General features: G+C 43.1%; 1 protein-coding gene across 1 annotated transcript; it reads left to right on the top strand.

Moving 5' to 3' along the window:
* The first annotated feature begins 334 nt into the window (after positions 1-334).
* On the top strand, positions 335-21,130 carry nrbp1 (nuclear receptor binding protein 1). Its single transcript, XM_042095249.1, has 18 exons — positions 335-1,087; positions 1,928-2,244; positions 2,826-2,948; positions 5,290-5,391; positions 6,524-6,613; positions 7,065-7,105; positions 7,880-7,974; positions 8,179-8,262; positions 12,051-12,109; positions 12,203-12,301; positions 12,722-12,854; positions 13,033-13,126; positions 13,410-13,460; positions 14,621-14,756; positions 15,333-15,386; positions 15,850-15,913; positions 16,168-16,223; positions 18,306-21,130. Exons 2-18 carry the CDS (start codon positions 2,011-2,013, stop codon positions 18,399-18,401), a joined length of 1,611 nt encoding a protein of 536 aa, XP_041951183.1. The 5' UTR covers positions 335-1,087; positions 1,928-2,010; the 3' UTR covers positions 18,402-21,130.
* Positions 21,131-21,351: the final 221 nt, after the last annotated feature.

The raw sequence follows: 21,351 nt of genomic DNA, 5'->3' as shown, positions 1-21,351 counted from the left end.
CATTATTATTTATACATAATCAAAAACACATAAAGAACACTTAAAAAGCGTTTCGTAGAGGACTGGATGGTGATGATGGGCCTACCGACCACGCTCTGAAATGTGCATTTCCCATAGGCATTTCCCCATACAATATCCAAGGGTTCAATGGGTTCAAGGGTTCAATGCCGCCCACTGTTGGTCCAAAGGTGAAATTGCAAATACACTCCTCCCACATAGTTTGACAAATATTTGCCCTAGCCAATCAAAACTGTAGTTACAAAATCTCCAAGTTTTGATTGGCTAAAATAATGTCAATCAATTCTAGCATTGGAGCACTGAAGACACCCTTCCAAAAGAACCCAGCAGTTCTTTCTTGTCATTTTGTGTCGCCATTAGCCACATAGTCCAAGTGCAAGTCAGGTTAAATCTGAATTTATTATTTCAAAAATAGCGATGTCGAAAGGCGGATTTATATGTTTATAACTTTACAAATAAACGTGTATCAGTAATTAGTCGTTTTAATGCACTGAGAAGAAGCTAACATTATTAACGATTTAGCTAGCTACTTAGCTAGCAAAGGTTAGCAAGGTGCTAACCGCTTGCCTCCTAACAGTAGCGGAACTAGCTGCTTGTACGAGTCAGCAAGCTAACTTGGTGCTGGTGCTGCAGACCCGGCTGCTTCGGTCACTGCCCGGCTGTGATATAACTTGGTTATACTCGTGCATTTGCATTCAGTAGAAGAACCCGTAGTTTGGATTTTAAGTTCACTTTCGATAAAGTTGCAAGCTTGCTAGCTAACATTGGCTATGGTAGTTGGCTTGCTTGGCAAGTTTCTTTGCTTAGAGTAGTTTAGTGGGCAAGCTAACGTTAGTCTGCCAGCCAAACACATTAGCCAACAGCAAGCAACGTGGCCTGAATATCAAATAAAAGCTCGTGGATTGACAGAGTATTCTAAAAGTAATACGTAGCTCCCAGCCTGTTATTTGACCAGTTTGGATAAAATCGTGCCTGTGTTGGATTTTTGTTGATGGTGGACTACTCCGAATGTTAAGAAGACTTTTCGTTTCCGGCGGAGCTGGCTTGACACCGCTCATCTTCAACTAAGGTAAGTTAGTACATTGTTGCTGATTTAGTGTGTAGGGTGCATTGTTATGGCGACAGGTTATCATGACACCGTGTCCCGTGTGATTGTTTTTGCACGCTACATTGATGGCTTGTAGGCTTTTTGTGCTGGGGGTTACATTGCTACGCAGTCGAGTTGGCACGCAGGCCTTAGCATGAGTGTGCAGTGAGGGGAGGAACCCTGGAAGGATTTCGGGATAGCAGCAACATCATTAGCCCAAATAACGTACCTCTCGCGGACTAGTGATGGTCCACAAACATATCAGTGCCGACCAGTTTTCTCACATTGTTAATTAAACGATGTAACAAAGTGTAATTTCTTTCGCCAACCAACCTTACTATATCTCTTGTTGGCCAACTCACTAATGGTGTTAGCTTGCTAACGTTAGCTTGCAAATTAATTAGCGTCAGTGGAACTTCAGTTTGGGATTAACGTAACGTTAACTTTACCCCTTTTTGGGCAAGCTGTTATTGCTCTTTTGAGTCAGAACTTCCCCGTGTCAAATTAACGTTAAAAAACAGTTTATAGACTGGTAAGTTGGTTATCTCCAACAGCTGGTATCGCAAGCTTTTGATTGAGCGAGTTTACTGGCAGGTTTTCTAGGCTTTAAATTCTCTTAACTTGAGTTAACGTAAACAAGATCAAATGTCTGGCTACCTGTGTTGTGGTGACACGATGTAGGCATGTTATTATACTTTCGATGAGTCATTGTCTCTTTCCTAGAATCCCTTCAAATGCGTTTTGAGGAGAGATTGCCTTAACGTTACCTTTTAAATGGTGTCAAATTGTTAACTGTATATTGGCATTTGTATTCATTTGCAGTTCTCTGCCACCCACCCGTGGTGAGAGTGTGCAGGACTTGACTTGGACATTTGAATTTCTGAGTGGAGTTTGGACAGAGCACTATGTCCGAGGGTGAGGGAAAACCCACGCAGGGCACTGCCCCAGCATCAGCGCTGGACACCAAGCCCGAGTCCGTGGCCTCTGCCCCCAGCGCCAGTCAGGTCTCGCCCCCGGTCTCCACGGTGAATCAGGGCCCACCTGCAGCTGCCACAGAAGACGAGGAAGAGGAGAGTGAGGATGAATCTGAGATCCTGGAGGAAAGCCCCTGTGGCCGCTGGCAAAAGCGCAGGGAGGAGGTAAGACCAAAAACAGATTTCAGAGCTACCAGGAAACCCTTGATGTATATAAGTATATATACTCTTTTGATCCTGTGAGGGAAATTTGGTCTCTGCATTTATCCCAATCCGTGAATTAGTGAAACACACTCAGCACACAGTGATGTCACCCAGTTAAAATGTACTGAAAGTGTGTTGAGTAGGGATATGTTATGGTCTCTGCTTGGATGAAAACTAGCTGAAGCACAAGGCTGTTAAAAGGTATGTAGTGATATTGAGTTTCAGTCTAAACAATAGATGCATGGAGGAGCTCAGCTGCAAATATAACATATACAATATGCTGATATAACACCTGTTCTGAATGTGCAGTAGTTTACTTGATGGCAACAGTGCAGTTCAGTAGTCAGTGATTGCTAGTACAAGAATGACAGTCGCAGGTAGCGTTTTATACAAATCATAGAATCATCTGAAAATGTTATAGGGCACCTGGAATGTCATTCATGTATTAGTCACAGATGTGAGTCAGTGCCCACATGGCACAGGTGAGCATCAGGGCAGCTGCCACGCCCACTCCCACTCAACGCTTGCTCCTCTGTGTGCAGGTGAATCAGCGCAACGTTCCTGGCATTGACAACGCCTACCTGGCTATGGACACTGAAGAGGGCGTGGAGGTGGTATGGAATGAGGTCATGTTTTCCGAGAGGAAGAACTTCAAACTGCAGGAGGTACACTTCAGCACCTCATGCAAGAATGTCAGCTGTTTTCTGATGCTCATGGTGTTTATCCTTAGCCTGCAAAATCCAGACCCTGGTAATCTAGAAAGATTAAGGGTCTGGCCATGAATAATGAAAATGGCCAAGTCAAGGGGCGCCACCAAGCATGCATTTGAAAATCTCACTGCACGCAATTGGATCACACTACAACCAATGTTTACTGACTGATTCCAGACTTCGACGCAATTGGATAACACTACGACCAATGTTACTGACTGATTTATTGCAGCGCTGTCGTCATCTGTTTAGCTCGCCTCATGGCCTATATCAGCTACAGCGATGTGATTGGTTCCTCGCGATGCAAGGGGTAAAAGTATCGTGCATTATTACTTATTGCCTCGTATTGAGTGTCTCGCAGAGACAATTAAATTGTGCTTTTGCGCGACCTCTTGATTTCCAGGGTAGTTTATCCTCTTTCTGTATCCAATTACTGTGTTCACCTTGGATTTATGGTAAACAAGGTTCATTTGATCTGATCTGACTGTGACAAGCCTGTGATGCTGTGGGTTTCCGTAATTAGAAGTCGAAGATGAATCCTAACTTTGATAAATTAGATGCGATATGCATCAGAGTAGATGGTGTTCTTCAGCACCATGTGTTGTACAGATATTTCATACTGTACTGTTCCTCTCAAGGGGGATGAAGTCATGAAGTTTAAGCTGCCAAGCAGGCTTTGTGATTAATCATGGCGTAAGACACCAACCCTCATGACAGCAAACAAAAAGCAACCATAGCTGAAAGCCTGGTGTTGATTCAAGTCCATAGCTTGTTTAGATTATCTGCCTTTGAGAAATGGTGTGTGTTCAGCTTGACTGTGCTCAGCCTGTTTAGAAATGCTATTTGTTTTAGAGCAGCCTAACTGTGTCACCTATTCAACTATAGATTCCATAGGCCATAGAGGCCAAGTCTTAATCCAGTTAATCAAATTTCTGCTCAGAAATGTCTTATGCACAGACCACCGAAGTAAACACTGAAAGTTTCACTGAAAGCTTGACCCCCTTATGGGTTAATCATTTTTCTGTAATACCTCATTTCCTTTTTGAGTTTGATGCTTAGCATTGATCAGCAGCTCAGTGCATCCGCATTAGCTGGCTTTCCCCTCTGGCCGGACATTTCTTTACTGAGAGTGCAGTTAGACCTGTTGCTGCCAAAGCCTTTAGGTAGCTGGGTTTCCATTAAAGGGGAGGGGGGGTTGCAGGGTTGTGAAAAAAAAAAACTCTTGATGCAGCAGCAACAACAAAAACTATTGTGCTTGGTTGCATAATGTTTCCCACCCCAAGATCCTGACGTCAAAAATCCTAAGTGGCTTTCACTCTTCTGTTCTCTAATTGGCTTGCAGTGATCATGTCTGCCAGGCTCGAATAGCCCAATATATCGCTTTTGATTTCCTCTGAGAGCGACACTGGGACCATGTGTGGATTTCCTGTTTATTGTTAGGTGGCGGCGGTCTGGAAAGTATGCGTTTAATGTGCCATGTCCGTAACACATTCTCTCGACGTGACACATTTGATCGCGGCCCGGTGGAGCTCAGCGCTGCGAGCAGGACTGTGGTTCGATTTGAGCGAGAACAAGAGAGACCAAACTGCACCAGTCTGTGTCTGCACCTGTGTTGCACACTGCTTTAGGTGAAAGAATCTCTTTGGTGATTGCAACTGTTACATCACCACATAACTGTGACGATGTTTCCTCCCCGCTGGCCTAGAATGCCAGGAATGGGGAATATGCCCCATCAGTAGTTGCCTGTCCTCAGGGGAAGAGAACATCACTGTTGTCAAAAAGAAGATGATTAGGTTTGGTTGAAGTCTTTTATGTCCCTGAACCCTGTGACCTTTTGCTGCTGTCACACGGACGTGTTGGGGGAAAGCTCAGGTTGTCCAAAGTACACGTGCCGTTTTCTTAAGGCCCCTGTTGATTAGGAGAGTCTCCAGACCAAGGGACGGGCAATGTGTGAAGGGTTTCCGCGTTTCAGCCAACCTTCTCTGTGCCTTCCACTGAATCTGCTCATTGAGTGAAAGAGAATACAAAGAATACAAAGCCACAGATAAGGACACAGATGGTTCCTCTTTACATTTTTTGGCCATGTCATGAACCCGTCTTTTCTGTTTACCGAGTCCTGAGTTCTGCCTTTCACTTCCCCACCATCTTGCTCTTCTGCTTCCTCTCATTCCCCATCTTTCTCTATGATCTATGCTTCTCTATTGTTGTCTTTTTTCTTTTGTCTGTTCTCTCCATCTTCTTTACTCTGTCTTACTGACACACATCTACTATGTCCCTTCCCTCTTCTGTCTTATAGGAGAAAGTGAAAGCGGTGTTTGACAACCTGATCCAGCTGGAGCATCTGAATATCGTAAAGTTCCACAAGTACTGGGCTGATGTGAAGGAGAACCGAGCTCGGGTGAGCACCCCCCCCCCCCCCCCCCCCACACACACACACTTAAACCCAGCCCTGCCTGCCAGCTCCGCTCTCATGGCAACACTCCCTGTCTTAGGGCTTCTACATACTCAACGCACCCGGCCGGTAGCGCGACACCGTGACGTCAAAATGACGTAGATCTTGCTGGCGCGCCAGGATTTTAGCCAGGTAGCTCGAGGTAGCGCACCACTCATTTTTTTTCAGACGAGCGCGACAAAGCGGAAACAGGAAGATGGACTAGTTCGAGGGCAAGCGAGAGTTGCAGTGTTTTGTTACAGTCGTGAATTTTTAATAGTTTGCTGGATAAGTTAACAAAGTTACCAGCGAGAGTTGCAACACATGGAATTAAGAGGAAAGAATAGAAACGATTTATTTTCAAACAAATGATATCTATTAAGGCCTGAACAAAATCTCTTTCCACTTCAGGAAATTACACAAACTCAGCCAGCTGCTAGCTAGCTAGCCAGCTAACTAAACTGTTTAAATTATTAAAATTTCCCTCGGGATGACTAAAGTATCTATCTATATCCATCTATCTATCTACCTGTGCACACACCTTGGAAACTAGATGATGATGATGGTGGTAGTTGTGAATAGTAGCAACCAAAGTCTGAAGTACCATCACAGAGGCTAGATAATAGCAGAGCCCGTTTACATTCTCTGCTACTAGTGTTTCTTAATGCAGCTTCTTCTGCTGTGTAACGTAGTTAGCGTTAATCTTTTCACAACAGCGACACCTCTGTTCAGGAGAATATTGCAACTAGTGTCGTGACCACGACGCGCGACTATAAATGGTTACGGCGCTTCTGTGACGTCACATTGTCGCGCTACCGGTCGGGTGCGTCGAGTATGTGGAACGTTTTAAGCATGCCCAAGAGCTGTGGTGCAATATCACACTTGATGTTTTGATCAGGTGTTTGTGTGAAAGAGAGAGTGTATGTTTGCGTTCATAACGTGTGTGAGGGGATGGGGGTGTGTTTGTGTGGGTAATTGTGAGCATGTGAGTGTCCATGTTTGTATGTGTTTTGTCCCAAGAGAGAGTTGGAGATGGAGATCAGTGGAATAATGAGGCCCTGTGTTCTCCCCACTCCCCTCCACTGCACCCTCCCCACAGGTCATCTTCATCACAGAGTACATGTCCTCAGGGAGCCTCAAACAGTTCCTCAAGAAGACCAAGAAGAATCACAAGACCATGAACGAGAAGGTGACGAAACTGTTTGTCTAGCCTCCCTCCCTTTTCCCTTTGCTTGCCCTCCAGACGATTTCTGCGAGCATGCATGCCTAGTTTTCCGACTGAAGTCTAAAAACGGAACCTCCTGGGTCCAACCCAAATAGAGCCAACGTTGGGAGAGTCCTCCCCTCATCTGTGCTGACCTAACACCCGTGTGATAAATGAGTGCCGTCTTCTGCCTCATGTGCTTTGTCTCCACAGACCTGCATCTCTGTTTGATTTACCTCTGGCTGGCCCACAGAGGAGTGTAGTTTCCACCTTTCGTATGAGATATAAATAAGCTACTCGGGCCATTCTGAGAATAGAAACTGTTTATGGGTGCACTGTTGGGAGTGATGTATTAGATTGTTATTCTGTTGCTCGACTTGCTGGCCTTATGAGGGTGTGTGTGCTCATGTTTGTTTGTCTGTGCTTGGCTCGTCAGGCCTGGAAGCGGTGGTGCACCCAAATCTTGTCTGCCCTCAGGTTGGTACACACACACACACACACACACACACACACCATGCATCATGCACCTGCTTTAAGGCTCAGCAAGGATTCTGCCACCTCTCATAAAAAACACAATATTGGCATATTTTCAACCATACAAATGAAGACACTTGTGTTCTAACTATTGTGGTGCATCTTAGTCAATAAGGACTGTTGAATAAACACTCGCCACTACACCTTTATGAGGATTTTTATAGGACATATGTAAGGGATAATGTATAGAACTCCGGTCATTATTGGGAAAATAAGTCCCGACAGGGCCAACCGAACTTATTTTCCCAATAATGACCGGCGTTCTATACATTATCCCACTTATTACATGGCTACTTGCCAAAATGAAATTCATAAACTCCCCACGATATGACTTTAGCCTACATAGCCTAGCCTATTTGTTTCCGTTCATCGTGGCATTTGCGGAAACAAATAGTTCGCAACAACACGCTGAACTTGAACAACTTGAACTTGAACTCAAACATTCTTTAGAACACAGCTGATCAACCGTCTGCTTTCACTTTTGAATGAAGTTCCAGTCCTTGCGAAAAGGATATGAAATACCGGAATTAGAAGCACAAACTCCGTTGCCTCCGTTGAGGTCCTTTCCCAAGAAATAATGACCGCTAGAACTTTGGGAGTTCTACTTGCCTTGTGAAGCGCCGTGTAATAAACATATATATATATATATATATATATCATTTCATATATTGCATGTTTAAAATGTATGGAGGTTGCTTAATGCCTCTCTCTCTGCAGTTACCTGCACTCATGTGACCCTCCCATTATCCATGGCAACTTGACCTGTGACACCATCTTCATCCAGCACAACGGTCTCATTAAGATCGGATCAGGTGCGTACCCCTGAGCCTGCTGGTCCACACACTGCCAAACGTGTGTGTGTGTGGTCTGAGCTCTCCCTGGCACGCTGTTCCCGTGTCCGAGCTTTGTCTTTGTGGCTAATCCTTTTTCCTCCCTGTCCCTCTACCCCCCCCCCCCCCCCCCCCCCCGCCCCCGTCCCCCCCGTCCACCCTTCTCCACTGCTCTTGTTTCTGCAGTGGCCCCTGACACAATCAACAACCATGTGAAGACGTGTCGAGAGGAGCAGAAGAGCTTGCATTTCTTTGCTCCAGAATATGGAGGTGAGGGCTCAAACAACAGCACTTTGTGGTCCCATAATAGATACTCATTTACCGTCATCTATCAAGATTATGTAATGTGTCAACACACCATGTGCTCTAAAGGAGTCTTCAGTTGAAGGAACTAAAGGAGTGTTCAGTTGAAGGAACTAAAGGAGTGTTCAGTTGAAATCAGATTTATTATTATGACCGCCGCGCAGCGAAGCGGCGGTCATATAGGTTTAGTCAGATTTTTTTTTTTTTTTTTTTTTTTTTTTCTTTTTCTTTTTCGCATGCCCAAATTTCCGTCAATGATTCCCGGGACACTGAAAGACCGGGGTACACGAAACTTGGTGGGCATGTAACCCCACATGGATAGCATGGAACCATCGTTTTTCGTTTTGATCTGTAGCCCCCCCGCTGGACTGGACCCCCCGAAAGGAGGGTAGGGCAGACACAGTTTTCTGTGAATATCTCGAAAACCGTAGGGTTTAGGAGGACCATTTTTTTTTTGTATGTTGATCTCAAGGGGCCATGTCAACCCATTCCATAACCACTCATTTCATGTATAGCGCCACCTAGTTAAACACAAAAAAGTAAAAATGAGGCGTTGTAATTGAAGGTATCTGTGACCTAACATAGTCAAAACTGCACGAAATTGGAATTGTAGGATCATTATGACACCCTCTGTATGCACGCCAAGTTTTGTGGAATTCCGTTCATGGGGGGCCACACAGTAAATTAATTTATGTTACTATACACCAACTGGCCTGTAGGTGGCCGGAGACAGTTTTCTGTGAATATCTCGAGAACCGTAGGGCCTAGGAGGTCCACCTTTTTTATGTATGTTGGTCTTAAGGGGGCATGTCAACCCATCCCATTACCACTTATTTCATGTATAGCGCCACCTAGTTAAAAATTAAAAAGCAAAAAATTAGGTGTTTTCATCACAATATCTCTGGCTGACAAGGTCAAAACTGCATGAAATTAAAAGTGTTGGATCATTATGACACCCTCCGAAAGTTTTGTGTACTTTCGTTCATGGGGCCCCCCCCGCTGGACTGGACCCCCCGAAAGGAGGGTAGGGCAGACACAGTTCTCTGTGAATATCTTGAGAACTGTAGGGCCTAGGATGACCAATTTTTTCTGTATGTTTGCCTCCAGGGGTCATGTTAACCCACTCCATGTGCACACATGTGCATAAACAGATACACACGCACACACATACATGTACAGTAATCATACGTATGACACATACTCACACAGTAGACATATGTACGCATGCATGCACATGCACAAACACACATACGCAGGCAAACACACAAGCACGCACATACACACACACACACACACCCACACACATAAACATAAATTTGTACACGCACACATGCACACAATTCAAGAATTTTTCCCGTCATCTACTCCCTGAATTTTTGGTCATTGATACCCGGGACACCGAACCACCGGGGTACATGAAATTTGGTGGGTATGTAGCCCCACTAGACTTTTACGGAAAAATTTAATTTCGTCCCCGGGGACCACCACCACCAAGTTTCGTAGAATTTCATCCATGGGGGGGACTAAAAAAATTAGGTTATGTGTACATTTAGTGACTGTACACTCATTGGCCTGTAAATGGCGGTGCACACATATACACATGCACACACACAGGCACCCACATACTATCGGTATTAGAACGGCCTATACATAATTACAAATTCAGTAGGATTAAAAGAAAGCCAAAATAAATATTCATCATCATCATCATGGCTGCATTTTCAGTATTGGCGATAAGTAGTCGTTTGTCCACTAGATGGCGCATCGTTGCAGTGAGACGTAATTTTGTTGGAAGTTAAAAGTGGGTTGGAAAAAACAATGGACGCTTCCTACAAGGACTGTAATTTACCGCAGCGGACATCTAATAAGGATAGGACGATGTTCACATGAAGTGTAATTCCCATTTCTTCTTGAAGCCGAAATAAATCTGAGGATGTTTATCGGACATGCTTGGTTTTTACTGCAGGTACGTTAATCTTGTAATATCAATAAGGACCTAGGTAATGTTACCGTTAGCGTTGGTTGAGTGATGGAGGCATTTGATTGATTGCATTTGTAGAAAACTATAAATGCGGTTATACCAAGCAAATTGATAGCAGCACTGTTTGTATCTTTCGACTGTCATTTATTGCACGTGCTACAAAATCATTCTGTGCAATGGAAGATTTACCAACGTTACACCGGTCTGATACAGTTTTGCCTATACATGCGTGAGACTGAGACGCCTGTTTATTTTGTTTTAAGTGCGTGCATGGTGTGAGAGGGGAATCAATGTGCTTTGATTACAGCTTGGTAGTTGTAGTCTTGTGAAATTAAAAAGCACGTGTGTGTGAAGTATCCAAACAATGACACCTTCATTTCATTATGGCTGCTTTAGCAACACACCTTAAGCTACTGTGTAGTGGGTCCCATTTAGAAGTGGCTACTTCATTCGCGCTTTCCTTGACTCATGGAGCTGCGTGAATGTTATTACAACTTTTCGCCACGATATGACAGTTTAAGTCCGCTTGATACTGTAAGGCGTAAGCCATTGGTTTCCAAAAGAGATTTTATTTGTGTCGCCAGCATAGTCTATTGACAATTTATGTTGTAAATAGGCCTACCTTATAATCCTACCTGTAGCTTAGGGAAGCTAACAGCTTTCTATTACCGTTTTGTCATAACTCCCTGATGCATTTTTGCATTTAGAATAGCCAGAGCGTGTATATCTCAATCGGAAAATTAAACAATATCGGGTGCCTATGGACTAGGCTGGGTGAACCCAGCCTGATCTGCGCGCTATTTATTTTTTGATTTCTTAAAAGATTGAGCTTGGTCTGATGAAAGCCAGACTAGCCATGGACCTCAGTTACACAATGCAAGGGAACATGAATCAGCCTATATGTTTTCACGAACAATAACGGACAAAAGCTCTTCAACTTTGGCCCGTTAAAATGTGTATGAACAGTCTAGCGACGCATTTCATCAAGGCCCATTTGGACATGTCAGTTATTTGCACCACTGGTTAGATGTAAAACAGCATTTCGTTTCAGACTAGGCTACTGTTACTTAATTTGTGCATTAACAATAACGTTTCAGACTACTGTTACTTAATTTGTGCATTGACAATAAAGTATTACATGAACTAAAGATGACTAAAATCTTATGTAGAAGAAGAAACATTCACAAAAAATCCATCCATCCAAAAATGACCTTTTGTTTTTGATAGCTGTTGAAAACGGCATGGAACTGACAGAGATGTTTTTGTTTATAAATACATAAAAAAATAAATAAATAAATAACATTATGCTGATACCTTTTGCTTTTCCCAAATACAATGTAGCCTACAGGTGTTGCAGTTGCAACGGATGAACTGTGATGAACTGCCCTACTTGTGATTGTTTAGAGATTTTAAAGGTTTTATAACAATGCTACATCTTCTTTGGCTATTCTACAATCTATTCACCTTTTCAGCACCAGTAGGCTACTTTCTGTGCAGCCGCACACACACACTCAGGCATGCCAAACAAGCATACACAAAAGTTTCAAGAGTGGGGGATGGAGTAAAATATGGAGACAAATTGAAGTGTGATTTATTTTCGCGGAACGGATGTACAGGACTGTGCGGCGGTCATATTTTGTACCGCTATGCGGTACATCTAGTTAGTAGATTACTAGTTATCGGATCACAGGGACTCATGATGATTTTTACTTTCTTATGTTGATGAGTTCAGATGTAAATTAATTTCCCCTTCTTTCGTCCCCTCCTTGTTTAGCGGTTGCTGATGTCACCACAGCTGTTGACATCTATTCCTTTGGAATGTGCGCCTTAGAGGTGAGTGACACACTAGCCCATGATGTAAATAGCAATCGGGTCATTCTGATTGGACAATTTGACCCCTGTGGATGTTTCCTTTCCCCACTACAGATGGCTGTGCTGGAGATCCAAAGCAACGGGGAGTCGTCTTACGTCTCGCAAGACGCCATCAACAGTGCCATTCAGTCCTTGGAGGACCCACTGCAACGGGTGAGGGAGTCTGTGTGTGTGTGTGTGTGTGTGTGTGTGTGTTTGGCTGCAGAGGGCAAGGCTTTTCTTTCATGGGTGTGGGGACAAGGAATGTAGTATAAAGGCCTATCTTCCATGTGGAAGGTTATGAAGGCTCATGTTCACATGCTTATGGTCACAAACAGAAGAGGTGTGTGTAGCCTCTTCATCTAGAAATACAGAGATCAACTTTACTTCTAAGGTGCACATAACGGAATAAACTTCTGCTGCTGTTGGACACTCCTTTTAAAATCAATTTGGATCTTGTTATGATCCTACTTGTAAATGCAAAAGAAAAGAACTTAAAATGTGTGCGTTTGTGTGAGAGAGAGGGAGAATATGGGTCTTGTGTGTGTGTGTGTCTGGTGCTAACTGCTGGGCTTCATGTGTTGTGTTGTGTAGGAATTCATCCAGAAGTGTCTGGAGATGGACCCTGCTAAGAGGCCTACAGCACGCGAGCTGCTCTTCCATCAGGCTCTGTTCGAAGTGCCTCTGCTGAAGCTGCTCGCCGCACACTGCATCGTCAGCCACCAACGTGAGTCAGCCAGCCACCAAGTCACAATCAAACACACTCCTGTTCAGCCAATCACAGAACAGCAGTCCCTGCCAAGTAGTTGTTGTTGCTGTTGCTGCTGCTGCTGTTTGTAAGTTGTCTGTAGAAATGGGAATATTTCTGATTCTGTGTACTGAAAACCTTTTCTCCTTCCTCACAGACATGATCCCTGAGAACGCTTTAGAGGAGATGACCAAGAACATGGACCTTAACCTGGTCATTGTGGAGAGCAGTCCTTTATCTGTCCAGTTAAAGTATGTGTTTTGCAGTCGCTACTTGACTTGTGATATTTTCTATGTAGACATTGGAACCATATATTGTTCGTGTTTATGTACCATATCAGTGTACACCACATTTGGAATTGGCAGCCATAACCCTGAAAGGTGTAGGTTTTGAACATTCTAACATAAGATTCCGTTCCGCAACAACTGAAGGTTCTAAAATTCTATGTTGAATTCAATGAACCCAGATATTCTTTAGAACGTTAATTTCCCAACATACCTTTAAGGGTTTAACGTCTGTCTGTTGTGTTCTCAGGCTTTCCCAGTTTCCTGCCTTGGAGTTGGATAAGTTCCTGGAAGATGTGAGGTAGGAACGACTCCCACGTTTGCTTTTCTGTTCCAGCATAGTTTTGCTTCACTGATAATAGGCATACAGCATGTGGAATGTCTAGTTTAGCATTGGAGAATGTCAATTAACTTTTGCTTGAAGTAGCGAAGTTTTCACTGTATTACCGTGAACTAGCCTGACGAGCCAGACCCACATTAAAATGTAGGGTCTGGTCACTCACCGTTCGCAGTGCTCAGTCCGAGGGGCGGGATAATCGGTTGTCTTTCAAATTCTCTCTGCACGCAATAAGACAGCGCTATGAGTCCCATGCGTTTCCCACCAGCAGAGCTAGTTGGCTAGTTCAAACTTTTTCCAACTTAATAAAAGCTTAACTCATGTCACACTGTTTGCCAACAGCAACATTATCTTATTTGTTTTCAAGTAGCAGGGAATTCAAGCCAAACCTTTGCAACTCTGCCATCAATCATTATGTTAAGCCCGCCTAATGACTCTATACACGATTTGATTGGCCTGATAGAAGTTTAATTTTTCGAGCTCACAAGCCAACGGAGAGTTGCTAGACTAGCCCTGGCAGCAAATGTAATTTAGATTTCTAAACTAACCGTGAACTGTATTGTGAAGTTGAAATGACTTGTCGCTTTGTGACAGAGTTTCAAATTAGCGTACGGATAGAAGCACAAAAAAGAGCAAATATGTAATTTTATTCTTTTTGTAAATTTACTCTGCCCTTCAAGCTGGGGCTCACAGTGTGTGGTCCCACTTGGTACCACGGTTGCCACACTGGTATTGCATTAGTTAACTGATACCGTGTCCATGTTTTAATCCCTAAAACGGACTTGTTAAATTACTTCTGGACTAGTGGAAATTGTATCAGCTATTTAACACAATATCAGTGTGGCAACCGAAGTATAAGTGGGATAATGGACTTCATAGAAAATAATGCACTTCCACTTTGTGGCTGCTCTACCCACCGTAAACATGCATTATGTTTTGCTACCCGAGCCCAGTGTGGTCAGTTTTTTCACAACGGCCTCCAGTGTGGCATGAACATAATAGAATTTAATGTTTGTAAGTGATCAAGTTGGCGATATGTTTACGTTAGTGACGAGGCAGCAGTGAGGTGGGTGGAACTAACCTGTCTAACTTGCCCTCCCGCCTGCCTCTGCCGCGTGCCACAGGAATGGCATCTACCCCCTGACGGCGTTCGGAGTGCCCTGCCCTCAGCAGCCCCAACAAGAGACAGTCAAGTCCCCCATCGTACCCCCGTCGGTCAAGACCCCAACGCCCGAGCCTGCCGAGCTGGAGACCAGAAAGGTCAGCACAGAACAATCCTCACTAGACAGAGATCACACAGACTTTTTTTTTGTTTCATTGTCAGTTTTCATTTGCTGTTCTCTGTGAGGTCTGATGCAGGAAATTCCTCTAGCCTCTAGTAGGAAAACCCCTTTATCTAGCCAAGCATCAAGGTGTAGATGGTGATGGTGGCAGTTTTAGTTTGAATGAAAGTGTGCAGGCTGTTAAGAAGTGTCTGGTATTGTTATTACAAAGATGCACACCAGAAAAAAAATGATGTCTGCACATCCCACACTTCAAGCATGATGGCAACTGTAGTAAGAGTAAGGAAAGAACACTGAAACAGTGTGAACCAGTGTTTACACAGAGACCAGCCCAATGCAGTTTTGTTTGGACACAACCATTCTCTGTTTTATTTTATTTGTTTGTGTTATGCTTAGAGGCGCCAGGCTATTTACAGAACTATTTGACAAACAACCAGGTCCTGTGGACTTCTTTGCCATGATCACAACAGGCCCAGGAGAATGTAATCATGAGATGTTGCATGTTGGAAATAGCCTATGAAGGGAATGCTGATGATGCTATTTCTCTCTACAGGTCCTACAGATGCAGTGCAATATTGAGCCAGTGGAGGAAGGAGCCAAGCATCATGTAAGAGCCTGGCTTTGCATATGTCCCTGTTTTCAAAAGCTCCACTTTCCTGTTTACTCATTATCTATGGTGTGCATACTCATGCTCAGAAGCTGTGCTTCTGGTTGTGTCCTTGCATAAGTGCAGCAGGAGAAATTGTGCTAGTCTGTAATTATAGTCCAGATGGTGTGTGTGTGTATGCATCCAGAGTTGTTATGCAGAGTTGATTCAAACACAATGTATTTATGGAAGAACATGGTTGGTCCATTTTCGTGATAGATCATCTGAAAACCTTCTGTGTCATCACAGGGTATGACCGATTTGGGTTAGAATGGCGATACCTGCACTGTTTTAAGAAAGCAGTCAGTTTTTCCATACACATCATCACAGTTTACTCCCCCGTGCTGCAAATGAATGGGATGATGTTCTGCATCATGGCTGTTATTTTAATACCAGATTGTTTTTTTTGTTTTTTTCTTCACAGTTGACCCTGTTGCTAAAACTGGAGGACAAGCTGAACAGGCATTTAAGTTGTGACTTATTACCACGTATGTGCAATTGTCTTCTTTCTCTGCATGTCTCATATTTGTGGGGAGACAATTATTGATGTGATTTGGCTCTCAGAAATCACACACCCATAGTTACCATAGAAACTGAGTTTAATGCTTACACACAGTGACAAGGTTTGTACTTGTATTTGATATTTCAAAGAAGCCAAAGTATGTGGGAGAGATCCTGCTGGGTTTTTTTGGAGTTGGTGCGTGTGTTGTAAGATTTTGTACTTTTTTTCTGTCTCTTACAGATGAAAATGTGCAGGAGCTCGCCGTGGAGTTGGTTCAGCTTGGCTTCATTAGTGAGGTAAGGCATGGACACACACACACACACACACACACACATACACTAACTTTCCATACTTCATGGATGATACTCTTGCGCAATCCTGGTTCTCAAAGTGTGGGCCGGGCCCCACTAGTGGGGAATAGAGACCTGTCAGATGGGGCGCAAGGAACAGAAGGAAATAATAATTAAAAGAATTGTGCCTATCTTTAATTATGCCTTTGTTTTTTTGACAAAGAAGATCATACATTCAAAACAAAATAGCCACACACAAACATAAGTGATAAACAGACAAACCTGTGAATTAAAATAACATCTGATCCAACGGACTAAGACGGGTAACTTGGAACCAAAATGGCGCAAACATTTTTGAACGTTACCATTTTGCTGGGTTGAATGGTCAAGTGGGGCTTGAAAATTCCCCACCTCCAAAGGGGGGAATGACAGAAAAAGTCAGACAGGCATCTAAGGGTGGGCGATATGGACAAAAAATAATATCTCGATATTTTTTGTGATTTTGACGATAACGATAATAAAAGAATTATCCTTTAAAAGAATTTTGTAAAAGTCTGAGTTACTTTACAGCTCATTATTTATGAATAGCATCAATACAATAATAACAAATAACCTAACCTGTGACTTTTTAACCAAATCAACCAATGCATTGTCACTCTTGACACATTTCCAATTCTGCCCCCACTTGTGTGTGTGGCAATGACATGGTCTAGCCAGCTACATTAGAGAAGATGAATAGGCCTAGGCCTAGTTTCCCAAGAGAAAGTCTGAAGCTAAAGTTCCCTTCAAAAACCTTTACTTAGAATTCACTGTAAAACTAAGCAGACCAACAGAGTACATCTCAGTCATTTCCTTCGAGGTTTTGTTTAAGAGAAATCATGTAGGCTAACATTCCAAGTTACAGAATAGAAATTAATGCGTTAGCTTATGGCTAATGTATGCGAAATCCCATAGAGATGCTAACGGTTAGCATAATCGATATTAGAGCGAACTTCAGTCCATTTACAAAAGGGTTAGGCCTACATGAGAAGAATTCTTTGTTTACAACTGACTATTAAAATACTCAAAGGCTAATGTTTTCTCTCCATATAATACCATGTAGGAAAAAACGTGACTCATCAATGCTACTTGAACAGAAGTAGTTTAGCTGCACAAAATCCCAAGTAGCCTACCTCTCGCTGCACAAAATAAACATTAGGCCTGCGTGTGACAATGTGGACCCACTAGTGATCATGTGACACTTGCTCTGCTGCTTCTCTCGCATAGCCTACACCTCCTGGATTTAGTGAATGTATGGGGTTTCAATGTGTGATTTCGAGTGTTTTTTACCATAAGTAATTGAAATACTCGATAATGTAAATTTGCACATTGTTAAAACAACAATCACGATATTATCGCAGACGATATATATCGCCCACCCCTACAGGCATCTCTCTCACAGTACCTTTTTTTTAGTAGTAGTTTTAACAATTGTTTATTCCAAAAGACATCTATTTAAACACAGAGATCTCCATTCCATGTGGTGTGTACAGTCCTAAGTGAGATGAGCTAGAATGCCTGCGTCTGGCCTGGTCTCTTTACATGCTATTTACTAGTGACCCAGAGCTGAGTCATCTCTATGGATGTGGTGCCAGTTAGAGAGTGGGTTACACAGCTGTAGGACAACGACACCGCTCCACCCCTGCTCTCATCACCACACCACAATGCTTGGGCTGATTACATGCTATTTACTGATCAGGTGTGAAGGGTGAACAATCCTTGCTAATTGCCTGAAAAGCATCCTCGTTTTTTTTTTTGTGAATGCCGCCGTCATACAATCAGCCCAGTTGTTTAAAACATTTCTCTTTTCTTTTTCTCTGTTTTCCCCCTTTTTTTTCCCGTGCTCTCCGCTTTAAATAACCACCATTAAACATGCCAATGTTTACCCACCCTGGGAAACTTTGCATCTCGGCTTTTGCCTCCAAACACCCCCACCCTACCCTCTACACACACACGCACACACACACTACTACTTTCCCTCTGCTCCTCCTTGACTTTTCTTTGATCTTTCTCTACTTCTTTTCTTTCTCTCTGCCTGTCTCTCTGCAGGGGGATCAGTTGCGTCTCGCCTCCGTGCTGGAAGAAGCCTTCAGTAAATTCTACAGTCGCAACGGCTCCCTGAACCCCGTCACTGTGTCCTCGTAGCAGAAGGGGCCTGTTAAAGACGCCCAGCTGCCCACCCTCCCTTCCCGTTGCCCTAGTCCACCTATCCTCCATGAGCCCTTCCAATATCGCCTCTCGCTGCAAGCCTCCAGCCCACCCAGGAGGAAGGACACCGGCATGCTCCATCGCCCCATTGGATTATGGGAGAAATTGCTTTGGGGGCTTCAGGGGTGGGGAAAGCCACTCGTCGTGTGTGTGTGTGTGTTTACACCCCACCCCCGTGAGTGCATGACACCCCCGCCCATGATGGCATGATGTCTTTCTGCGGCTGTAGATCAGGACAGGGAAGGGAAAGGAGAGGGGGGGGGGGGGGGGGGTTTGGGTCCTTTTATACGTTTGTTATATATCTGTCAGTGTAGCTGTCCGCTTCTCTGTTTTAAAAGAAGAAAGCACCTTGGTTCTTATTTAAAGTCAGTATTACTTATTGCTCTTTTTTGGACACATGTTTTTTGACTTCTGATATCTTATAGGAATAGATTTTTTTTTTTTGCAGAGTTGCTTTGAGTTGTGGGTTGCGTGCACCATGCAAATCGCTCTCAAGTCCGCTCTCTCACTGTCGGTAACCGTGTGTGCATGGTGTCAAAAATGAACCAAGTAGTGATCAATCTGCAGTCCACTTCTCACACTCGTTCCCTACCTGATTCTGCAATGAGGAGTCAGTGTTGTTACTATTTTTTTTTTTTATTTCTTCCTTACATAATGCCCTATCAGAGAGGCTTAATTACCCTTCTTTTGGTGGGGGCTAAAAAAAAGAAATTCCTGTGGTTGTAATCATGATGCGTTCATTTCAACTGAGCCAAGACTGAACGGGAGAGAAGGAAAGAGAGAAATGCTGAGATAAAGGCGGTTTATTTATCTATGTAGTCATCATAAGTGTTTTTTTTTTTTCACTTTTCAGCACTATGTGGCTGTTTGTATTTGATTTGTATTTGTTTGTATTTTTTTCTAATGTTATGCTATCTGTTACCGTATAACGTTTCATCTAAGTACAGTTTGAGCACAAGACCTGACTTGTTCCCCCTATAAAGCAGGTTTTCTTAGTGTGACCTTTTTGTCGGCAAGTTTACACCTTGCGTGTTTCTGTGCCTTCTAAGATTTAAAAAAAAAAAAAAAACAGCCACCACTCCTAATTCTACATTCTTAACTGACTTATTAGCAACCATCTTGAAATTGACTGTATGCAAAAACGCGTTGACATCTGCCATCCACCTTAGGGCCTCTGAGTAGCCAGTACCTTATGTGAAAAAAAAGGTTTTCTATCTATAACAAACATGCATGCATATAGTACATTTACCTTTGATTTCACAGATTAATACAGGTTAATAAAAAAAATAGCCTCTTCCAAGTTGAGCTAGAGGCAGGTACAATGTTTTCTTGTGACCGGAAAGAGGCCTTTTGTTTGCTCTTGGTTCTCAGACAGATAAAGGTGTTGGTTGTGGGTTGCAAGTGTCATGCATGCCCCAGTCACTGGGCGTTATATGATATCAACTGACGTCTTATTGAAGGCTTCCACAATAACACCCTGGCTTCATAGGCTGCAAGACATGCTCTTTGCTGGAAGATCCAACTAGCTGCTAGTCTGCACTACTGTACTCTGTAATTGTTAAGTGGATATATTACTGTTGAATGCCCTTAAAGGAGAGAGGGTTTACCTTCAAATTAACATTTCCGCTCACCTGGTTTGCTGGTAGGAATTAGGTTTTATATTTCTGTGGAAAAACAGAGCAGTTGACTAGTAGAATGGCCAGGCTGTTCATTTCTGTATTTTACCATCGGGAAGTAGTCCAGGTGTTTTGAAATAGGATGGATGAATAACAAAAATCTTCCAAATTATTAACCTTAATGGACTAAAATTATTTCAGTGACTGTGGGGATCAGCCCAGAACTTCAACTAGTAGGCTAATGTCCTAACATATTCCCCTCAGATGATGCAATCAAACATTTTCTGCCTTCAAGTAATGGGCTGTGAAATTGAAAACCGTAATATTTCATCCTAATGAACTTGTCTAGTTACCGTGTAACCAGTGAAAAAAATGGTCTGCCACACACAAAACACTGGCTTCAGAAGAAGTTTATGTCTGGAGACCATGAAATGCTTTTCCTAGATTTGTTCTTTGTGGCCAGGAGAAGACCTGGAGGTCATTGTCCATTGTTATCAAACGGAAATGAGCTGACCAGTCTACAAGTGAGCCTCTTGCTCCATTTTGGGGAAAGGGCAACCTGAAGGGTTTCAAATGTTAAAATTATTAAAATTATTGTTTGTAGAAGCCAGTTTTCCTTTCAGGTGAAATGCCTCGACATAAGAAGGTACAAAATGCACAAGATCAATTTGTTAGGCCCTATTGATACACAAGCCAACGGTTCCTTGAACATAAGGAGGAAGGCGACAGACAGAGTTTTAACCAAAACCCACATGAGTTCCCTCAAACCTGAATGAACATGCACATAGGATTCATGAGAGCATCCTGTAGATCTGCAATCTCCTATGATCAGATTGGTCAAGGAGCTCTTTTTAAAAAATCCTGATTCTCTTCGCTGGTTTTCTGCAATGTCTCTCAATGTACAGTTGAAGTATGTCAACCTACATCACGCTGGGCATAGCTTCAAAACTGCATTTGTAAACCGTTCTCTTTTTTCTTTTTTTTTTTTCAATTGAACTATTTTTTCTTGAAATAAATGTGACACTTAGAGCACTTCCATTATTCACTTTGGCATGTGTGTGTGTGTGTGTTGTTTTTTTCCCCTGGGGTAGAGATTAGAGAATGAGGCCAAATTGCATAGCCTAAGCAATTCTGTTTTTTGGACATTATGGGTATCTGAATCAGATGATAAACCAGTGATTATTAGTGCTTCATCTCTAGACCTTTATTCATTGAGAATCCTGTGAGCATGGCCAACGTGCACTTGTGAGAAGGCACCGTCATTACAATAC

The sequence above is a fragment of the Alosa sapidissima genome, chromosome 6 (genome assembly GCF_018492685.1).
Source record: "Alosa sapidissima isolate fAloSap1 chromosome 6, fAloSap1.pri, whole genome shotgun sequence".
Taxonomy (NCBI): Eukaryota; Metazoa; Chordata; class Actinopteri; order Clupeiformes; family Clupeidae; genus Alosa; species Alosa sapidissima.
The sequence above is the reverse complement of the archived record's forward strand: the minus strand, read 5'-3'. Positions and strand labels throughout refer to the sequence as shown.

Coding starts and splice junctions, on each gene's coding strand:
- nrbp1 (XM_042095249.1), top strand. CDS start 2,011: ATGTCCGAGGGTGAGGGAAAACCCACGCAGGGCACTGCCCCAGCATCA. Junction 8,263..12,050: donor CTTTGCTCCAGAATATGGAG/GTGAGGGCTCAA, acceptor CTCCTTGTTTAG/CGGTTGCTGATGTCACCACA. Junction 15,387..15,849: donor AGGAAGGAGCCAAGCATCAT/GTAAGAGCCTGG, acceptor TTTTCTTCACAG/TTGACCCTGTTGCTAAAACT.